Source organism: Tetrao urogallus (assembly GCF_951394365.1).
Source record: "Tetrao urogallus genome assembly, chromosome: 1".
Taxonomy (NCBI): Eukaryota; Metazoa; Chordata; class Aves; order Galliformes; family Phasianidae; genus Tetrao; species Tetrao urogallus.
Genome location: NC_136813.1, coordinates 191,836,636 through 191,853,938, shown reverse-complemented (window position 1 = coordinate 191,853,938; position 17,303 = coordinate 191,836,636). Strand labels below are relative to the sequence as shown.

Below are 17,303 nucleotides of genomic sequence, written 5' to 3'. Positions count from 1 at the left end.
TATAAGTCACAGAACAATCAAACAATGATATATTGGCAGTCCACAGGGGAGAACTTCACCATGATTTCCTTAAAGACCTCTTGAAAGCCTAAATTTTGTCAACAGAATTTCTGTCTGTCAATCAGAGGACTGAACAGGATTCCTCCTAATCCCAGCTATACTGAAGTCAAAGAGCACTCGCATGGCTCCTATCATTTCACACAATGAACTATCCATCCTCTTCTTCCCAAAATCTATTTTGAGCAGTTATTTAAATATGATCATAAAACCATGCTGCAGATGAAACAAAAAACCAAATTCACGTCTCCCCAAAGAGGTAACACGTCAGAGGGCACACAAATGGAGAAGGGTCAACAAGCAGTGCAGACACAGCTTAGAAACTTTGGGTAGAAGTAAACATAAGTTCTAATTTTATCTCCTTCCTTTGGCAGGTGGGAATGTATCCCAAATTTCCCAATCACAAAGGTGCTTTAACCCCCAGTCACTCTGGGGGGGTGTGCAGGCATTCATCACTGCCCTGCGAGCTGTCAGCAATTTCAACAAAGCAAGAACAAAATCAGGAACAACATTTGTCAAACTGAGAAGCTGAGAGATGAAAATGCAGCAAGGAAAGCAAAGAGGAAAATGTCATTAGAAAAAGCTACGACATCCAGTGAAAGTATCATCTAAAACACACGCAACAAAATCTAAAGCTTTGCACTCAAATCCTGCAGCTCAATTTTTACCTTTCCAGTTACTAAAAAGCTATTCTCAAAGCTAATCATTAAAACCAAACATCGAGCTCTCAAATGTGTTAAGAAACAAATGGAACAATCAATCATTTACTGTACTTAAAAACGAAAAACCTCACGCTGTCATGCACTGAACTTTCTTTTTCTGGGGAAAAAAAAACAGCTTTTTGGGTTTTTTTGCAGGGTCTGCTATTGGACTTTAAGTTGTCTTTTCTGATAGTCCATATTTGCAGTCAGACAAGTTGAAGTTATGTCCTTGATAAATGCCACTTTCCCAGTGATTGAACTGCACAGACAAGTTTCAATGTCATGCACACCTGGAGCCTTTTAACTTGATGCAGCCCCACTCCAGTGAAGCCTCAAATAAATGCTCCTTTCTTCTCAGGCATTTCATTTCCTATTACCACCAATTATCAAGACAAGAGCTCAAGACAAAAAGACTTTTTTATGTTCAGAACAGTTCAAGTCTGGAAAGTAACCACAAGCTCAGTCCAAGTTCATGGAGGTCAACGGAAGATCTCCAGTCAGTTTAGGAGTGTAGACACTACATACAAAAAGAAATCCTCTTCAATAGTTTCACCTACGTAGAACTTTCTTAAATTCTGGCAGCAAGCAAGCTATAGAGCAGCACCCTAAATCATATTTCAGAATACAAAATATAAGATTAAAACATTTTGTTAACTTGTATGGTGGATATGGAGGTTGGTGGCCCTGCAAGTGGCAGGGGGGTTGGAGCTCGATGATCCTTGAGGTCCCTGCCAACCCAAGCCATGCTAAAACCATAAGCAAACAAAACGATGCAGAGTTGATTACAAAGAATGCTCAAAATTAAAAGCACAATACAGATAGATCAGCAAATGCAACTGCTGTAGAAAAAATTTAAGAAACATTGGTAAGCTAGTACTTCACCTTACTGTCCTGTGAAAGACCAGTTCTAACAGCTGATTTTTAGCCAGTAACTGTAACTGATAGGCTCTAAAATCAAAAAGGATTAATTCTCCAGACATCTAGCAGTTCTAAGAGTTACAGAGGTGGATGGAAATGAAGGGGAAGCAGCAAGCGAATAGCAAGAGCAGTAACAGCAACAGCAGCTCTGGTGACTACCTACAAACACAAACAGGAACAGTTTACAAGTGGTTTTATTTAAAACCAAAGTGCACATTATGACCATGTTAACATGATGGTCAGCTGCCTTGAGGAGCAGGAAGCCTACAACAGGGCTCAGAAACTCAAGGCTGTGTGTCAGCCAAGAGCACGGCCAATGCAAAGTGAATCCAAGAAGAGTCTGGACATCAGCAACAGCAAGACTAGAAATACAGTATTTTTAATGAAACTCATAACTGGGACCAGACTAATACATCTATCATTGCCAAAGTTCAATTAAAAACCCGAGTTTTACATCCCTACTTGGCCAATATCACACAATCTTCAGTACTGTGCAAGAGACACAAGCATATGATAAAATACTTTAACCTTTGAAGATCAGAAGAGTTTTAGTTCCAGTTGCACTGTCAACTCATATTCAACTTGGACATGTCACTTCAATTAGGATGAGAGGTAATGGCCCCACATTGCCAGCCAACCAGGGGAGATTCAGGTTGGATATTAGCAAAAAAATCTCTGGAGACGTTCAAGATGAGAGTAGATGTTCCACTGAGGGACATCTAGTCTGATGGATCAGTGTTACGGTAGTGATGGGGTGATGGTCAGACTAGATGATCTCTGTGGTCTTTTTCAACCTCAATAAGTCTGTGATTCTATGATTCATAACGCCTTCTCATTTCAGATTCTAACATGGAAAAGGAGGCAGGTGAGTTGCACAAAGTACAGCTGGTCAGAGTACAACACAAAAACTACTCCATAAAACATGACATTGCTCCTGCTCAACTTAATAGCTATTTCTCCTGTTAAAGAGAATATTAACCCCAACAAAATACTCTCATTAGGGATTTTTCTCTATTTTAGTTTGGACATTGAGCCTCTGTTCTTTGAATAAAGAAGAAATCAGTAAGATGTACTGCAGAAAGAAGCCTAAATATTGGGCTGAACATATTATATATATTGCTAGGACCACTCCTAAACATAAAAGTAGCTTTTAAGATTTTAAAAAGCAACTGCCTCCCTCCTTCTTAAATAAGAAACTTAAAATAAATATTAGATAGTTGAATTGCACAATTTTTTTTTCCTACTCATTTATCACAAAGTTACCCACAGTACTCAAATAAGAGCCATCTAACTACTTATAACACTCTTCAGGATTTTAATGTTATTATTTCAAACAATTAAGAACAGAAAAAAATCTCAACAAGTTACAACACTTCGGATTTTAGCATTTACAGCACCTTATAAAAGTATACTTTTTTTTTTTTAGTTCATGGTGTTTTGTACACTCACTTTAAAAAGAACTGAAGAAGAACAGTTCTACATTTAGAGTAGCAGTATAACCCATTCTCATATCCATTTTCAGAACAGTCTAGCTTTTCCGATTCCTACTCTCTACCATATTTAACTCTGCTTTACAGAACTTGTTATAAATCAAAATTTGAAAGCAACTAAGCTAATTTCATATGGCAGCTGTTATTAAATATAGTAGTGAAGCCAAAGGCTATCCATGCCTACCAAGGAGGGATCTCAGCTGCAGGACTGCATCATCTCCATAGTCCTTGAGAAGGGGTAGCTCAGTATTGTGGTAGCTCAGGAACACTCAGTGGTCCCCAGGTAAATGCTGATGTGTAACAGCAGTAAGCACAGACTTCAAGATTTTCCATTAGAATAAGCCAAATAATTTTCTGGAAGTCAGGAATTAGCATTCATACCATTAACAGAATAACATACTAACTATGCTTGGAAGGGACCTCTGGATTTTTCCAGTCCAAATTAGAGCTCAAAGCAGGGCTAACTCCAAATGTTAGATGATGTTCACCAAGACCTCCAGTCAAGGTTTAAAAATCTGCACAGATAGAGATTTGGAGCCTCTCTGGTCTCTCATTTCTAGTGTTTAATTGCTTTTCTTCTTGCACTCAGTCAGTTTCCCCCATCAAGACTTGTGATGGTTGCTTCTTGTTGCTTCACTATGCATTCTGCAGAGAAGCCTGGCTACATACAGCCTCTGCTTCTCCAGATGGTCACAGATGGCAAAACCCTCCCTTCTTCTCTGCAGACTGAACAAATTCGGTTTTCACAGACTCTTCTTACACCCCATGTGCTTCTAACCTGGGTGTTCTCCACTGGAATTCTCTTGCAAACCCTTTCTGTCACAATGCCAACATCGTTCTTGTAGCGAAGACTTCCAAGCAGACACAGCCTTAAAAGTGTATGGTCACTTCCCATGATATGGAAGCGTATCACATATATATCTTGAAGGTGACACGAGTGACATTTGGAAAAAGAAATGCATTACTCAGCAAGTTGGTGAGGGACCTGAACCTTGCCTTCCACATGTCGCTGCCACCTCAGACACTTCCTGAACTGAGGGCACAATTAATATACCTTTTCTTTTTTCTTCTTAGAAAAAAAGTTGGACAAAGAAGATTGAAGATGTTACAAAACAAAGAACAGTATGATACGTATGATATGCAGTTAGATTTTCTCCTCTTTAGTTCATCCTTTCAACTTAGACTAGCTCTTCAAAGTAGTTGCCTGTTCTTTTTAATATTCCTATTACACGCTGCACTTATACTAATAAAAGGGCTAATAGAAGTAAAACAGCATACAGAGGGAAGGAGTTCTTTAAACAGAAATTCTACCACAAGTAAATGATACCAAAAGAAAAGGGGGTGTAATCCTTATCACCACTTTTCTCGTATTTACATATTTTTTTTAATCTCTGAGAGTAGTCTGGCTCTCTCAGTGAAAGACATGCTTAAATACAAAATTACTCTATTTGTTGAAAGAATAATAAAAACATTGGCTCGTCCAACAACAGAATTTGAGTTACATAAACTCAGTCACCTCTGACGTTAAAATCTACTTACATATGAAGTACAATAAGATACAGTGACCCTTTATAAAATAAGGATCATTGAAATATGGCTGAAAAAAAGAGCTCTGTTCCATATGCACTAAAAATCAAGTTCATAAAAAAAAATAACTGTGGCACCAGAAACATCATGCAGCTGGTTTAAAGGTCACAGTCAGTTTATAGTAGAGCTTTACTGTCTGAAAAAGAAGATATAGTTAAACATTTGCCTATCATAACAACCCATTTGGGAGGTTTTAATTTAGTATTTACACTATAACCTAAGCATGAGAAAGATATGTCTTAAAAAAAGTCTTCTCAACTTTGTCCAAAGTTTTTCAATCTGCTTTCAGTTAGATCCCTTTAGGGGGTTTTCAACAGTATTTAAGTTTTCCAAAAAGTATTGTAAAATAGAGAAATTCTTTTAATTCTAGACCTCCAATATTGTGGAAGTCTATAAGCAGAGATAAAAATGAAAGCCTTGAAGTTCTCCTTCAGGGTAGAAAAACAGAATAATGATAGTGCAGACCAGGAAACAAAATGGTTCCCATCTCGGATACCAGTCTACTCTCAATTCAGATGACAGATACAAAAAGACGAAGAGCAAACAACTGAGAAAGGTTAAAGGAAAACAATGTGGTAGGTCACAATTTGAAGGGAAAAAAGTCAAATCATACACAAACACAGTATGACAAATGGAGAAAAGCTGAACCCTTTGAATAAAACAGCAAATAAACAGCAGCAGCCTAGAAGGTTTCAGCTGCCTTGCTGGATGAATAAAGACAATGCTGACATTTAAAAGGGGAGAACTGATCTATTACTTTTACAAGTAACTTGCTTTCAAAAGGTACAGGAAAGGAGAATGGCTTAAAAAAAAAAAAAAAAAAAAAAAAAAAAAAAAAAAAAAAAAAAAAAAGGGTCTAAATGCACGTAGCCTGATCTAAACAAGCAGTTTGCTGAATTCTGTCTACATCTGGATTGTGTGAGAATCACAGAATCACCAAGGCTGGAAAAGACCTCCGAAATCATCCAGTCCAACCATCCACCTACCACCAATATTTCCCCACTAAACCACATCCCTCAATACAACATCTGAACAGTACTTTGAATCTTCAGTGTTTGGGTAATGAACAACAGATTAAACCTGCTTTTAAACTACTTTTATATTTTTCTAATTAGAAGCTTGACATAAGTCTTATCAAGTGAACTGGTTTTTCAACTGCAAAATTTGTTCAGTATTTTGGTAGCAAGGTCATTTAGGATGAAGCTACCGTGCTTCTGTCCTTAGGAATGTCACAGCCGAATGAAGGAATGTAAAGAAATCTTGCACCCAAGCTACATTAACAAATCCAAGGACAGGGAATCATTCACTACCAAATCACCCTCGGCCAGTGTACAGCGTGGTGTGAAATGGTATCAGGACAAGGCAAGCTAAGATGACCCTGGACTTGAAGGAACACCCACACAGTCTCAAAGCAAGGAGCCTTTGGCAAAAAAGCATGGAGAACATGAAAAGCACACAAATAAGAGAGCTACTCCTGACTGCCACTGCCTCTTTTCCCTTAAAAAAAAAAAAGGAGAAAAGGCACACAGGATGTGTGGGGATTAATGAATGCTTAGAAAGCACTCATAATGAACAGTACTGAACTGGATATTAAGATGATGGAAAAAATTACGAGTAATTCTGTTTGCCTTTAAACCATCTTGAAAGAATTCACAAGCTAAAAGAGTGCTCCAAAACTGCTCCAAAAGACAGAGAAGTAAAGAAGGCAAGCCCTGCAGCAGTGTTTTGGAAATAGCTGAGGTCACTTCTTTTTTAGAAATAAAGGGATTTGCTGATCATTGAGGAAGAAAGTAGGGAGAAAACTAGGAGGTTCTGACCTACACACCAAAAATGATGCTCAGGTTGCAAGAGAACAGCCCATCCTGAGAAGCCAACAAGGTAAGCTTATTTAGTAGTGCAAGGACAGGGAAAACGTAAAGAGTAAAAAGGCTTACTTTTTGTTTGTGGGGTTTGCTTTCTCTTAAGTATAGTGCCTTAGATTAGATTGCCCACTCGTGCATTCATCTAACAACTGAAATGCAGGCACTTGCACAAAAATAGGCAGCAAGTAGCCAGCATGCAGTACAACACCAAACAGTAAGAAGGTGTAGTGAAGGCAAAAGAATACACACTTCTTTAATGCTTCAACAGAGCAGAAAAGTGTCGTCCACGCAAGTTCCAAAAAGCTGAATTCCACGATCCTATATTCCAAATCAACCATCCCAGCTAGTCTTATTTTCTTTAAGGGAAAAATAATGATCAGTTAATATCAGATACAAGCACAGAGGTCAATTAGATGACAAAGCCATTTCCCCACGACTATTTTACCACCTTAATTCTATTTTGCAATATTGGTTTTACATCTTTTGCTGATAAGAATACTGCTACTACGAAAATATCTAAGCAAATCTGTTACAAACATGGTAATACAGAGTGCAGCCATCCTTTACTGTTATTAAATCTTTATGCAAATGGTGGTGGCCCAACCTAACTTACTACTTTTCTCTACAAATTTTAAAACAATTACAGAATTATGTCCCTCACCTGCTGCCCTTTACTCCACCTACATAAATTTAATTCTTGCCATTTTCTCTTAGTCCTGCCACCCATCCATCACTCTCCTTCCTCCTCCACTCTCTCTAATTCATCAATGTCTTTCTAGTAACAAAGTGCTGAAACCACAAGCAGTGCTCAAGGAACAGACCAGCTAAAACCAATGAGGATCAGCCAACTGCTCAGTTGAACTTCAACACAATATATGAGCTACTTCAGCAACACTGTGGCTAAGGACTTGGTACCTGTGACAGCTGAATGCCTCGAATCCTTAGTAGCTCCTTGGCAATTGGGTGAAATTAGCAAATTAAAAGTTGGGTATCACCTCTGAGAGGCTCACATAGCTCAGCCACACACCTCAGCTCCCACGGGACACTGCTGAGGCCATAAGTTTAAACTGGTTCCAAAGTAAAAAGGACACAGTCAAGGAAGAAATCTACTGAGCACTATTCAACACAAAAGACAGAAGCTTCTCAGTGAAAGGCTGCCTGCTGATGGAAGCTCACAGTGCTTTGGAAAAGGCTGCTATTGCTTGCTCCATCTTCATCTTCTTTCTGAGCATCCCCTCCATCAGACAGTGGCCTCAGCACACCTTTGGTCTGACCTTGTGCTGCCATCTACATTAAATCTCACTGGAGCGCTATCATGGAATAGAGATACCATTGTAGGTATTATTAAATCAGAAAAAAAAAAAAAACAAAAAAACTTTTAAGGCTCTTTCTTCTATTCTTCCTTTCCACACTAGATCTCTGATTTCACGCATCCTCATTCATCCTTAACTTCCATTAAGAAAAGTGTGGTTTTTCAGGACCATTCATCCCAAGCACGCTCTGCCAACATAAATGATGTCTACAGCAATGGGGGCCTAATGCACTACAGGAAAACACTGGAACACTGGGACTTTTTTTTTTTTTTTTTTAAATGCAAACCTGCAGTTTCCAAAATTGATCTCCTTCTATCTTTGAGACAGCATCTCAAATCTTTCACACTCCCCAACCCATTTGTATGTTGTTGAAGGAATCCAACTCTTTCCAATTAGCTCTTTACCTACTAATTTTCATACACAGGGTGGTGACACACTGGAACAGGCTGCCCAAGGAGGTTGTGGATGCCCCTGGATCCCTGCAGGCATTCAAGGCCAGGCTGGATGTGGCTCTGGGCAGCCTGGTCTGGTGGTTGGCAACCCTGCAGATAGCAGGGGGTTGAAACTGGATCATCATTGTGGTCCTTTGCAATCCAGACCATTCTATAATTTTATGATTATTAACTTGGTTATTACAGAGTTCATAAAGATGTCACAGTAGGTAACACTGAACTGTATTCTTAAACAACCAATGCCTCCTCAATCAGGCATGCTGCCTATAAATCTTCATTTAAGAGCTAATCAGTGCAAACCTTCCTCTAAGTCTTCATGATAGACGAAATGTTGTCATGTAATTTGAAGGCTATTTTGAAGGTTACTTGGTAGCATTACACCAACTTTACCAGCTATAAATCAGTTAACTCCATTTGAAAATTTCCGGGATAACTCACTCCTGTGTTTCAGACACCCTGGTGAAAGTTAAATGACTCCTCTTCACCCATCATTCCCTGCCTTTTGAGCTGCATTAAAAAATACAATCAATTTTATCTAGATTACATTTTACATTGTCCCATAACCCACAACAACTCCCAACAAATTCTGCTGGTATTTGTTGCCAGGGCAGGATTACACCTGTACAAATCAGAGGTCAAAAAAGAAATCTTCTAGAAAGACCAATGGTTACTGGAAGTGTTAAAAAGTCTCACAGAATTAGGTCCATAAAATATCTCAATAATAAAGGTTATCAACAATATTAATGGCAAAAGAAATACTAACCTCAAGGTACGTAATACTCCTAGCTTCATGAGTTTAAAAGTCAACCAATATAAATTAAAGAACAGAGCTTTCAAACTGCCATTCCAAAGAAAAGATACATCATTAAATGGCAGAGACAACTGCCTTCAGCAAAGAACTTCTCATCACTGCATCTGCACTATGATCAGGAAGGATTAAGCTTCACGTTGAGAAATGTCAATTCCCAAAAGCATAGATCAAAACTTTACCAACATCTCCCCTTTCATCATGACCACTGCCTGTTGTACAGCTGAATCTTACCGTAGTAAAATACTAGACACATGCATTCCACCTTCATTACAGCATGTTTTCTTACTTAATAAACTTTCATCAGCTTAAATGAATGGTTGTTATTAGTTGAGCTAACAGCCACATGATAACACTCCAGAGAGATATCAATGCTTGGTGGTGCATTAACCAAGAGCAGAGAGGCTGAGGTCAAGCACGTGCCAACGCAAATGAAGCAGTATTAAGCAGTAACAGCTTGATGTACTAGACTGTCTCAGATAATGAAAATTACAGGATAAAAAGAATGAGATAAAGTCATCTGTAAGCGTAGTAACGACAAAAAAAATAAGATGTTTCAAAGGGAAAGAAGCCTTCCATTTTCTAATGCCTTCAATCATACCCAAGCAAGGTGAGGGCTTTTTTTTTTTTCTAAATTTGAAAAGAACAGAAAAAGAAGGAATAGAAGTGAAATATATTCTAATGACACACAACACCAATGCTTCTCATATAAAGAACTTACAAGTACTCTTCCAAACTTTCCAAGCTAAAATAATTATTTCAGCTTTACAATGCTCCTCTGGGGCAAACAAACAATGCTAATAAGCTCTGCCATCTGAGTAAAGGTACAGCATTCAAAATGAATCTTCAGGAAAGACCCAAGAAAGCTCATAATTTCCTTGTTTACGAATCACATACATGCAGCAGCTTAATAAAAACAAAGCTGCCTTCTTTGTCTTCCAAGCCTCGATAATGCAACTATCAGAAATAATAAAATCTGCCAATCATTAAAAACTAGGACAAAATAATACTTTTAAGTATAAATGCTTTGCACACATCAAACCTAAAATGAGACACAACCCTGGAGATGTCATCTTCTCAATTCTACTTTCTGAAGCCATTGAATCTACAATGAGAAGACACCATGCTAAGAGGGGAAAGACTTCAAGGCAAGAAGTAATGAAAAGTATTACTATTTTCGTAATTCTAAAGAAGGAATCTGAAGCAGGGCCAAAACTTAAATTCTGTAATGAAAAAATTTCTGTAGAAATCCAAATGAACAAAAGTCTCTTATTTTCACTGAAGGCATTAATTACAAAATTACAACACTCTTCCACCGCAGCGTTTGAATTCCAGAATTGAAGAAACAAAAGGAAAGACTTCCTTTATTAACGTTCTTTGCTTTGGCTGAAAGGAATGCAGGCAGGAAATAAAAATGCATACCAAGAATTCTGTTGCTTTTTCAAATTATTTATTTCATACCCGTAGTATCAGAAGAGATGTCACCACACCTTACTTTTAACTGAAAGTCTCTCCTCATCCTACACTAAAGAACACAGCCACATTCAGACAGAGAGATCAAACCATGTGCCCAGGGTTACAAACATCCAACATTCTCTGGGAAAATGTAATGACTCCAAATGCCACAAGCTCTAGGGGAAACTGTTTTCAAAAAGGACACTTCCCATGGAAGCAGTGGAGACATCGACCCTGGAGGTGTTTGAGAAAAGGGCAGATGTGGCACTGAGCGATCACAGAATCATAGAATGGCCTGGGTTGAAAAGGACCACAATGATCATCCAGTTTCAACTCCCTGCTATGCACAGGGTCACCAACCACCAGACCAGGCTGCCCAGAGCCACATCCAGCCTGGCCTTGAATGCCTCCAGGAATCGAGGGGCATCCACAACCTCCTCAGGCAGCCTGTTCCAGAGTGTGTGAAAAACTGCGTGTGTGAAACACTTCCTCCTAATATCTAATCTAAACCTCCCCTGTCTCAGTTTAAAACCATTCCCCCTTGTCCTATCACAGTCCACCCTTGTAAACAGTCATAAGCGGGCATGGTGATGATGGGCTGACTGCTGGATTAGATGAGCTAAGAGATCTTTTCCAATCTTAATGATTCTATGATTCTTTGATTATGAGATGGGAAAGAAAAGCAGCATTCCTTCCTTGGTCCTGAGAAAATATCAGAATCATTGCATCAACAAGGTTGGAAAAGACCTCCAAGATCATCCAGTCCACTGTACTGGGAAGTATTTTCATATTTAAGCTTCTTGTTTGACTCCCCCTTTGCAGAGGAAGCTAAATCCTTTGTCATCATGCACTGTTCTCCAAATATCTTATTCATGGTTTGTCTGTCCTCTTTCCTTTCTTTATGTCACGTCTCCATTTTCACTGCCTCAGTAGCTTTACAATCATTTCTGCATAGCATGTCTTCATATTAGAATGTCTTCTGACTGTATTCCCACCTACCAGAGCCCACCTGAAAAAAAAATAAGGAACTTTTGTAAAATGCTCTATTATGCAGACACTGGGGCTGACCAGTATTTCTAATTTAGACGAGATCCTGACAGAAGGATTAGATTTCATAACAAACTATTATTAAAAAATAGATTCATTAACCCTACAGATCTTAACAAAGGAGTCTCTAAAGCTGTGTAGAAATTCGTTTAATACGTCATAAGGATGCAATGGTGAACGCTATGCTCTGAGTGGGCCGTATCCAACACACATGAAAATGACCATTATGTTAAATACACTTAATTAAATGCAACAACAAAAACAGTCACTCAGGTCTAGAAATTCAACCAACTGGCAACAATGCAAATTGGCACTAGGACAGCAGTCAGCTCTGAGAAAAGCCCAATGCTATTATTCACTTCAGAAAGGAACAGGAGACATTATTCTTCCCTTGACAGAAGGAAACTAAAATCCTCCTTAACATTGGGAAAGAAAGAAAAGTCATTGTTGGAGTGTTCCCTGGCCTACTTCTTGATAAACAAATTACTCCCTCTCTTCAACTTTCTACTGATTTAGACAATTGCAGACAGGCTCAAGGAAAAGGATGTGCTCCTGGGTAACACCAGACACACATCGCTTCCTGCCTCTGTAACATAACCAGGTGTGATATCAAGCCAAAGTGAACAACAGTCAGAGGGCTCTTTACTTCCTCCTTCTCATCTATTCTTTGCTTTCTGTCATTCTCTTAATAAAAAAAGAATACAGCTGGTATGACAGTAATCCTTACTCTTATCCTACGGATCTATTTGTGCAGTTTCACATTGTTTTGCTACGTGCTACAATCCTGCACTCAAAGGAACTGTACTCTTACAATAAGAAATCAAGTTCAGAGTAAGCATACAATGGTCTATGGGATTTAAAAGTTGTTTTTAAAAGTCTATATGCTTTGACAAAGCGATATTAGCTCATTAAAATTGCAAAGCTGGACAGTTAAAAGCCAGGCAATGCAAAGAAAGTAGCCTAAGCAATTTTCATTTAATTGTGTTATGATATGACCTTTAATTACTTGATTCAACAACGTTTCTTCCTTCAACTGTTTTCAGCATTTCATCTCTTAGACTATTTAAACACATGAAAATATAAATTCCTCCCTATGGGTACCTCATGGGTCAAAAGTAGAGCCAGAACAATTAGATCAACACCACGGACCTCTGTGCTATTTGAGTTAATTAAGAAACTGTAGTTGCAGCATACTGCCCTTCAAAACATCACCCACTGCTGAAGGAAACTAAGCCAAGAACCTCTAAGCAAGAGCCCTTCAGTCCTCACCCACTGACCATTCTGCCGTGCCCTCTGCTTCAAGATTTGACTTGACTATAGGGTTCTGTAGCCCAGATCTTCTCTTCCAGCCTCAGATGAGAATAATTCAGATTCCTGCCTTCCAGCAATTACAGGAAAGCCTCCAGGCCAAGTGCTTTATAAGTCAGCCCCATCTTGCCTCCATCACCAGCTCTGCTGCTCTTCCACTGAGATAATGCACTGCCTTCTCAAGAAGCTCCTTCCATGCTAGAATTCCTCTCTAAGCACTGACTGTGCTTCACAATAAGGACAAAACACAAATACACGTGTGCACCTGCACTCAATTGCCAAATTGAAGTGAATTTCACTTTCAGCAGTGATGTGAGTCACAAAACAGATCCTTTACAGATTGACATACAAACTCATACTTCAAAAACCAAAAATACAAAAGTTGAAGATAACTGAAATGTTTTGTCTCAATCACGAGTTTGGGGTGCTCTGGATCCTTTTAATTTCTCCAGAGCTTTACAGTTCAACAGAAGTTGGAACTGGAATTTCAAGACAAAGTGTGCAACCTGCAGTTATAGAACAGCAAACCCTGGCCGTGCTCACAGGAGTGTGTATTATAAGACACCAGAACACACAACGTGAACAAGTGATAATCAAAGCTCACCTGCACTACGTTAGACAAATATAGAATGAGAAACACAACACCAGCCTCTTAAAATTGTTGACTTCATACCGTCAAGAGATATTCTTCGCATCTTGTTCATGCTCCTGGGAAAAGCTGCCACTCTTATATTAATAATTCTTCCCAGCATTACTCAGTCACTGCACATTAGAACCAGCAGCTGGAGAGTTCTGACTGATAATGAAACCTGTAACAAGCCATCTTCAGCCATCTTTTCCAAACAATAAGGGAATTAAAATTTCAATTTAAATGCAGAGGTTTGAAACACGCTTCAGTAGCAAAATTACTTCAATTAATGTGAGAGGAATACAAAGAACAGACTGCAGAAATGCGTTGCAGCAACCAGAAATTATGCTATTAGCGTGCTTGCATTCACCTAACACAGCAACTGCAAAGGTCTAATTTAGACTGTACATATCACAAAGCTACAGGCAACAATATTAATCGGTGCTCCAATTTCAATGTGAGGGATACAAGCTCCTTGTCAGATCACTCTGTGCTTTTCGTAGGCCAGGAGCATCTGTTTACCTTGAGGAACAATACTGAAGACAAAGAGATCCATAAACATTCTGCATTTCTGACAGGTTAGTCATTATTTTACATAATATTCTTATCATAAAAAAGGAGAAAGGAATTATCCTGCAGCCAGAGAGCAATTACAACATCACAGTCTTGCAGAGGCATCGTTAAGAGAAGATGGCAAAAGCCAATGAGCCCACAGCCATTTTTGTACATAAAAAGGCTCCGAATGCAGGTTGGTTACTATTTCTCTGTTTCAGGTGAAATTTGTCTTCAAATGAAAATTTGAAGAGTAAATGAGCAGCTGAAAGCATTTAATTTTCACTCAAGTTTTCACTGCATTCCTGATTTAATAAAAATCTAAACAATAAAATCTAAATGAGGAGACTGCCTAATACAGTTTAGAGGTACAGAAAAAGTCATATTTAAGGTTAAAGTAAGGGAAAACAGAAAACAGAAAATAAAGTAACAGGCTTTAGGAGTACAGGATGACAACGCTGAGATTTTCAGCTCTTCATCCTGTTGATGAATGAATGGCTTATTAAAAAAAAAAGTGAAGTGAGGCCCTGGGCAGCTGGTACAGTATTAAATGTGGAGACTGGTGGCCAGGGGGGGTTGGAGATTCGTGATCCTTGAGGTCCCTTCCAATCCTGGCCACTCTGTGAATCTGTGAAGAGGCACAGCTAAGACTGAAGTTGCGAGAAATGCAAATGACAGTGAAGTTAATAAAGGAAACAAAAGAGAAAGCAATGAAAAGTCTTCTTTAAAGCATTATTGGCTAAAAAAATGTGAATATTTTTGCCTTCACTTCTGAATTACAGAATTGTTGAGGCCGCAAGGACCTCTAGAGATCTTTGAATCTAACTCCCCTGCTGATGCAAGGCCAGCTGCAGCAGGCTGCCCAGGACCATGCCCAGTTTGGTTCTGAAAATTATCAACAGACACTCCATAATCTCTCTGGGCAACCCATCACACTGTTCAGCCATCCTTGCAGTGAAGTGTTCTCTTACATTTAGATAGTATTTCCTGTATTTCAGTCTGTCCCCAGTGCCTCTTGTCCCGGCTTTGGGTACCGCTGAGAAAAGCTTGGCTGTTTTCTCTGCAGCCTCCTATCAGATCAGATCTCCACATTTCTTTTCCCAAAGCGAAGCAGTCCCAGTGCTCTCAGCTCCTCCTAATAGGAGAGATGCTCCTAAAACCATCCTTCTGGCCCTTTCACCAGCCTTGCTTCATAAAGTGCTTTCCTCCTGTACTGAGGATCTCAGAACTGGACATGTGTCAGGAATAGACATAATCTCTCTCAAACGTTTTGTTTACTGTAGAAGATAGTTTCAAGAAATAAAGGACTGGAGTCTGGTTAGGAAATTTGCTTGTTAAGTTTACAAATGTGTCATGGTTCTATGTTCTTTGTTTTTTTTGGGGTTTCAGTATTCCACATCAAAACATCATGTAGTGTACGGGGTATTAAAGTGTTAATGCCCCAATCCCAAGTACCTATCCCTGTACATTACAGAAGTCACGGGATCTGGCCCTTCCATGTGGGGGGGCGCTCTCTTGCTGCCTTGCAGTGGGTGCTGGAGGTGCTTTCCTAGCCGTTCCAAGCTTTTCAGGTTTGACTCGGTCCTGGGAACTCTCTCTCATCTTGTCTAATTTATTCATCTCAATTTCAATTAAATTGTATATATTGTGTTATCTTGTATTCCGATATTATAGTAACAAAAGTTTTCCTCCATAAATTGTTGCCGCTGTTCTTTGCCTCTCTTCCTTCCTTCCCATTTTTGTGGGACTGGGGTGGGGGGGGAGGGCAGAGGCCTGTTGCCCCTGTCACGGACATAGATTGATCTGGTCAATTCCATGACAAAATGAAAGAGACATTTAAACAAGTTCAGGAAAATTGACTCCACCACAGGACTGGAAATGGAAGGTATGCTTGTAAAAGTGGTGGAAACATAAAAATACTTGAAGGGAGGGAGGAAAGAAATAAAATAAGCTGGAGGTAAGGAACGAGGATCAAGAGTCCTGGTAAAAGACACAGAGGAAGACAAAAGAAGTAATCACACCTGAGTAGTGAAAGATGGTTTCCTGAGTAATGACTGATGTTGTGAGTGCATTCTGGGAGATGAACTTGGAAAGAAATTGCATAATTCTTCCACAACAAAAGTAGTGTTGAAATAACTTGTAAGATATAAAGAATGGTGACAGCACAGGCACCTGGGAAATTCATTTAAACAATATTTAAAAGATAGGAAAGCAGGAAGAGACATGTTAGCACACAGAACAGTTCAGGAGAAGACCTAAGAACATTTGGAGAGATACATGAGAATGCTGAATGAAAAAGAAAAACTGCATAGAGAAATATAAAGCTCCTAAAGCAGCAGGAAATTCTATGTGCAGATCAAATGGGTAAAGAAACAACTGGTTATAAAAAGGATCAGGACAAGCAAGCAGGTAAAAAACAGCTCTGAAAGTACAAAATAAAAACAAGAGATAACCAAACAAGATCAGAGACTGTGACCCAAAGTCCAGCCAGAAAAGATCAAAACAAAAAAAAACAAACAGAAACTTCAGTTAAAGAAAGCAGCAACTGACAAAACAAGTAGGAAAACAAAAAGCAAATAACATAGAAACACAAATGGCAGATCTGCCTGCAGATGATCAGACAGCTGACCAGGATATTTACACTGAGTATCTGCCCAGGACAAGGTATGACATCTTACCAGCATGTCTGTTGCATTGAGGTAGTGCTTGCTGGCCATGCACTGCTCCAGCTTCTGTGGCACTTGTTTGATGTTCTCTATCTCATCCAGCAAATTCAGGACATGTTTGTGTTCAATTCCTTCAATCCACAACTTGCGCAGCTCATCCCTCTTGCAATGCAGCAGCATCTTGCATGACAACAGGTTCTCCTTCACCTACAAGGAATGTATCAAAAGACTAATTAAATCTGTCCCTGTAACTTGCACTTCTAACACAAATCAGCCCCTTCCCACACCTACTTCATTAAGAATTCCAAAAATATCATGAGACAATAAGAATTTTCTTTAAAATTGCTGGTTATTCCTCTAGCTAAAAGAAACTGGAATTGTTTTCAAAGTGAAATGCTTTTAGTATAAGTTTTGTACTATTAGTGAGAAGTTAACTGAAGTATGATAACACAAATAAAT

The 17,303-nt window shown here is 39.0% G+C and overlaps 1 protein-coding gene across 1 annotated transcript in view; it reads right to left on the bottom strand.

Annotated features, from left to right (window-relative positions):
• Positions 1 to 17,303, bottom strand: part of EXOC4 (exocyst complex component 4) — a gene marked incomplete at both ends in the record, with an annotated part of 395,210 nt that overhangs the window by 354,439 nt on the left and 23,468 nt on the right. Inside the window, one exon of the mRNA XM_079535213.1 lies at positions 16,857 to 17,051. Coding sequence (XP_079391339.1) covers positions 16,857 to 17,051 — 195 coding nt within the window. The remainder of the gene's footprint in view (positions 1 to 16,856; positions 17,052 to 17,303) is intronic.